Source organism: Lipotes vexillifer, unplaced genomic scaffold (assembly GCF_000442215.2).
Source record: "Lipotes vexillifer unplaced genomic scaffold, Lipotes_vexillifer_v1.1 scaffold1699, whole genome shotgun sequence".
NCBI classification, from domain to species: Eukaryota; Metazoa; Chordata; class Mammalia; order Artiodactyla; family Lipotidae; genus Lipotes; species Lipotes vexillifer.
In genome coordinates, this window is record NW_006796961.1 from 1421996 (window position 1) to 1426283 (window position 4288).

Consider the following 4288-nt stretch of genomic DNA (forward strand, 5'->3'; position numbering starts at 1 on the left):
GAGCTGTCTTAACCACAGAGGGAAGAGGCGGGGAAAGGGTGAACTCCCAGCCGCCAGCAGAGGTGTTATCTGGCAGCAGCTGTGTGCCACCTGATAGCTGGCACGATGGGGGGAGCGCCTCCACCAGCTGTGCACAGCTGTCCCCATGGCCGCACAGTGCCTCCCCAGCTGTTCCCAGTCCTGCAGCTGGGCTGCTTAATTGGTGATTTGTCCCAGAACAGGAAAACAGCACAGGGTCGGTGGGAGGAGGGGATGAGTACACAGGAAAAGTGGGGAAGGAGAGGGAGCTGGGGGTGCTGCGCTGCAGGAGGATGCTGGGGCCGTGCGTGGCAGGACTGCTGGAAGGAGCAGAAATGGCAGGCTCGACAGCAGGCAGCCAAGAAAAGGAGAGAGAGGGAACTGCGGAGGGGAGGGCTCCTCGGGAACCAGGTCTGCGCAGAGGGACCTGGGGCCCCACGCCTCAGGAGCCAGCAGTAGACATGGCCCTCAAGGCACACCAGTCCTTGAGGAAACACTTCACTGAGGCCCTAGCTGGGGAGTCTTCAGGGCCTTCTCAACCCCTTCTTTCTGCACCTCCAGAGGTTCCCCCAGGAAGCATCTGTGCTGTGCTGGCCCCGGGCCCCCGCTGGCCACGACACCCTGGGAGGGGCACCCAGAGTCGTGCCGGAGCGCTGTCCGGCAGAGGTGAGCCTTGCTGCTGGTCTGACCCTCTCCCTCAGCCCAAGGCCTGGAGGTGAGTCCTCTCTTCCTCCCAGGTTGCTGGGAGCAGAAGCCACAGGTTGCATCTGGGGCAGCAGGAAAGCAGAAGCACCCCCTTGCCCTTTAGTCTTGCTTCTCCCCCAGCCCTGGCCCCTGCCCATCCACTTGGCCCTTCCCGGTAGGGGAACATCTGCAAAATACCAAGCAAAACACCATCAGGTAGACCCTCGTCTTCCTGCGTCAGAGAACAAGGCCCCTGTCCCCAGGCCTGGCCAACGCAGACACACCTCATGCGCATCCCGTACACAGAGGTCTGCACTACCTGGTCCCAAGACACCCATACTGTGAGGACACACACAGGCTGCACCAGCAATGTGTCTGTCCGGCAGAAGCATCCTGCAGGCAGCCTCCTTATACACACCTGTGCAATACATACACACACACCGCCCCCCTCTGTCCCGCCTGGGCTCTCCAGGTGTGCCCATACCTCCTGTCAAGACTGGAGGTGAAGGTGGGTGTATGCACCAGCAAGGGTGTGGTTAGAGAGGATTGGGAAGCCTGAAAACAATTCTGCTCACTCTTTACTAGGCTCTGCTCCTCTCTGTGAAGGTGGGCCCTTTAGACCAGTGGCCCTCAACTTAGGAAGGGCCTGTCCCCCCCCAGGGGACATTCAGCAATGTCCGGAGACCTTTTCGCTCATCACACCTGGTGAGGAGGTTTGCTACTGGCATCTAGTGGGTGGAGGTCAGGGCTGCTGCTCAGCACCCTACAGGGCACAAAATGTCCCCGCTACAGAGAATACCGTGGCCCCAAATGTCAAGAGTGCCCAGTTTGAGAAATGGCTTTAAACCATGAAGACCGTAGAACCGGGGCAGCCTCTCTCAAGAAATACCAAGAGAAGGAGGGCGAGGAGGCTCTGAGGAGGAGGCCACGGCCCCCACTGCAGGGCCCCGGAGGCTCAGGGTCGGGGCCTCTGCTTTCCTTCTGCCACATCGGTGGGCTCTACTGCCCACTCAGGGACAACGCGGCTGCTCGCCTCTGCTCTCCTGGTCTGCCCTCCTCTGGAAGCTCAGGGGGTGAGAGGACGGGCAGTGCCACCAACAGGAGGAGGAACGGTGGGAGGTTTGCCAGGTAAACTGAGGGGGAAGAGGAGGCTCCATGCTGCCCTTGCTCCAGGTGGGGCCTCGTGGCGCCCATACCTGCATCCACATCGTTGGGCCACCCGCTGGACTGGCTGCTGCCAGCTGCTGGGGAGCGGCCTGTGCCAGGATAGAAGACGTCATCGACAGGGCTCTCCATCTCGCTGTCATCGATGGACTTGGGGCGCTTGGTGGTGCTGGGGAAGGAGGAAAGGGGTCAGGTGGGCCAAGGATGAGCTGAGGTGCTGGTACGCAGGCCGAGGAAGCCTGCGCCGACAGTCTTCCATGTGGGCAGTGGGTGCCCGCCGTCGGCAGCACTTCAGGGCACTCGCTGTGTGCCCACCCCCCAAGGCCAGACCTAGAGCCCCTTGGGCCTAGCCCACCCACTCCTCCTTGAGCCCCTTCTCAGTCACAGTACCATCCATCATCTATGGAGCTGCCCAAGTCAAAGAAGTGGGCAAAACCCTCAACTCCTTCCTCAGCCCCACCTCCTATTTCCCACCAGCTCCCACGGCTAGGGCGAGGCGTGTGAGGCACTGGCCAGGGACAAAAATGCCAGGGGGTGACACAAAACTCAGTCATCGTGATATTATGTTATTTTATATTAAAGTGTGATTAAATATGAAAACATCATAACATTTTAATGCAATATTCTAACATATCAAAATGAATGCCCAAACCTCACAATGAACCAAAATGTCCAAGGTTTTTTTAAAAAGGGACAGGATCCCACCTTGCCCTGCGTGACTGGCCCTGACCAGGGCCTACTGTGTCTACCTCCCAAATATCTCTCAACTCCATCCCTCCCTCTCAGGCCAAACCCCCATCTGACTCAGGCCCTCCTCCCCTCCGACCTGCTGGGATGGCCTCTAACTTCTTCTAGAAGTACTTTCTAGAACACATATCCCCAGCATCTTTGACTTAAAAGCCGTCAGCGGATTTTAAGCCCTAAACACCCTCCTCTGGCCTCTGAAGTCCTCCGTGGGACAGTCCCGCCAGCCCGTCCAGCCTTGGCCAGGTTGAAGGCTGCTCTCTCTACCTCGAGCATCTACCCCATGCCTGTACCAGACCCCTGGGCTCAAATGTCACACCCCCAAGAGAGAGGTCTTCTCCAGTGCCCACGGGGAGCACCTTCTAGGCAAAGCCATGCCTCGTTTGAGTTTGTGTCCCCAGGGGCGAGTGCCTGTGTCAGCACAAAGCAGGAATCTCAGGGGTTGGGGAGCATAGTGAGCCCCAGCTCTGGAGCCAGTGCCCTGAACAAAGGATGATGTTCTGAAGCACCCAGGCCACAGTGGTACAGCTGCCCAAAGCGCCTGAGATACCTGGGGGCTGGGGGGAGGCCGGGGTGCAGGGCTCACCTGGTGGAAGGAGGGGAGGTGATGGACCGCCGCCCCAGGGTCACCTGGTTTATATTGTAGTAGCTGGGACTCTCCAGGTCTGCCAGCGAGAAGTTGGGCCCTGATGCTGTCGCAACAGGAGCTGGGAAGAAGGGAGAGTGTGATGAGGTTTGGAAAGTGTGGGCGCCTGTTTTGTTGCCATGAGCAGCTCCCCAGAAGCCCTGGGGTGAGTTCACTGTGAAGGCTGCTGAGGAAACCTCCTCCTGGCTGGAGGTTGTTGGGAAGAGTCCTTGGTTACGATTTTTTTTCCTCCAAAGCAATGGAGGTTAGAGGTGGGGCTCTCTGGATGCCTCCATTCCACCCAGCCCCATGACAGTGAGGCCCAGAGTGTCCCAGGAAACCTGTCTGCCCCCGCCCCAACCAAGACCCCATCAGTGGGGGCCTACGTGGGGTCCAAGTCCCCCCGCTTCACCCCCATCCCTGCTGACTCAGCCCTGGCCCAGAAGGAAGGACTCACTCTGTGATACTCTCACCAGCTCTGTCACATTCCAGACCCCGGAAGTCACAAAACAGTCCTGGAAACTTAAGTGCCCTGAGGAGGGAAAAGGGTAAGTGAGTGTGTGGAGACAAGGCCAGGAGGGGATGTCTGCCTGTTTCCCCAAAGCTCTCCCCACCTTCAACTTGCTTCATCCCATGCCCCGTGTCCCAGCCCCAGGCTGGCCCCCAGGGGTCTCAGATCTCCCTGGGAGTTAGGGTGTGCTACCGATGAGTGCCCTCCCCCTCTGAATAGCAGCCTGAGTTCAGTCAAGGGACAGCTGAGTGAAGGGGAATGGCAGGGGCAGGCCTGCCCTGGCCGGGGAGAGCAGAGAAGGGTGTGGGGAGGACTTGGTGGGCACAGCAGGTCAGGGAGGCTGGGTACAGGCAGGAGGGCAGGGGGCACTGACCGTTGGGCAGTGGTTTGATGTCCGCATCTCCTTGCTGGTTTGAACTATCTGATTGTCCGGATTCTGCAGGAGACACAAAGGGTGGGGATGGGTCAAAACCAAAGTGCTCCACAAACACCAGGCAAGCAGCTGCCCTTCCAGCCTTATAAACACCTTCACTCTCTTTCCC

General features: G+C 59.0%; 1 protein-coding gene across 3 annotated transcripts in view; it reads right to left on the reverse strand.

Annotated features, from left to right (window-relative positions):
* The window catches only part of NFIX (nuclear factor I X), a 71199-nt gene that overhangs the window by 18366 nt on the left and 48545 nt on the right, over positions 1 to 4288 (reverse strand). For all 3 annotated transcript variants that reach the window (XM_007469083.1, XM_007469081.1, XM_007469082.1), the window contains 4 exons: positions 4120 to 4182; positions 3693 to 3767; positions 3197 to 3317; positions 1899 to 2035 (listed from right to left, as the gene is read on the reverse strand). In XM_007469083.1, coding sequence (XP_007469145.1) covers positions 1899 to 2035; positions 3197 to 3317; positions 3693 to 3767; positions 4120 to 4182 — 396 coding nt within the window. The remainder of the gene's footprint in view (positions 1 to 1898; positions 2036 to 3196; positions 3318 to 3692; positions 3768 to 4119; positions 4183 to 4288) is intronic.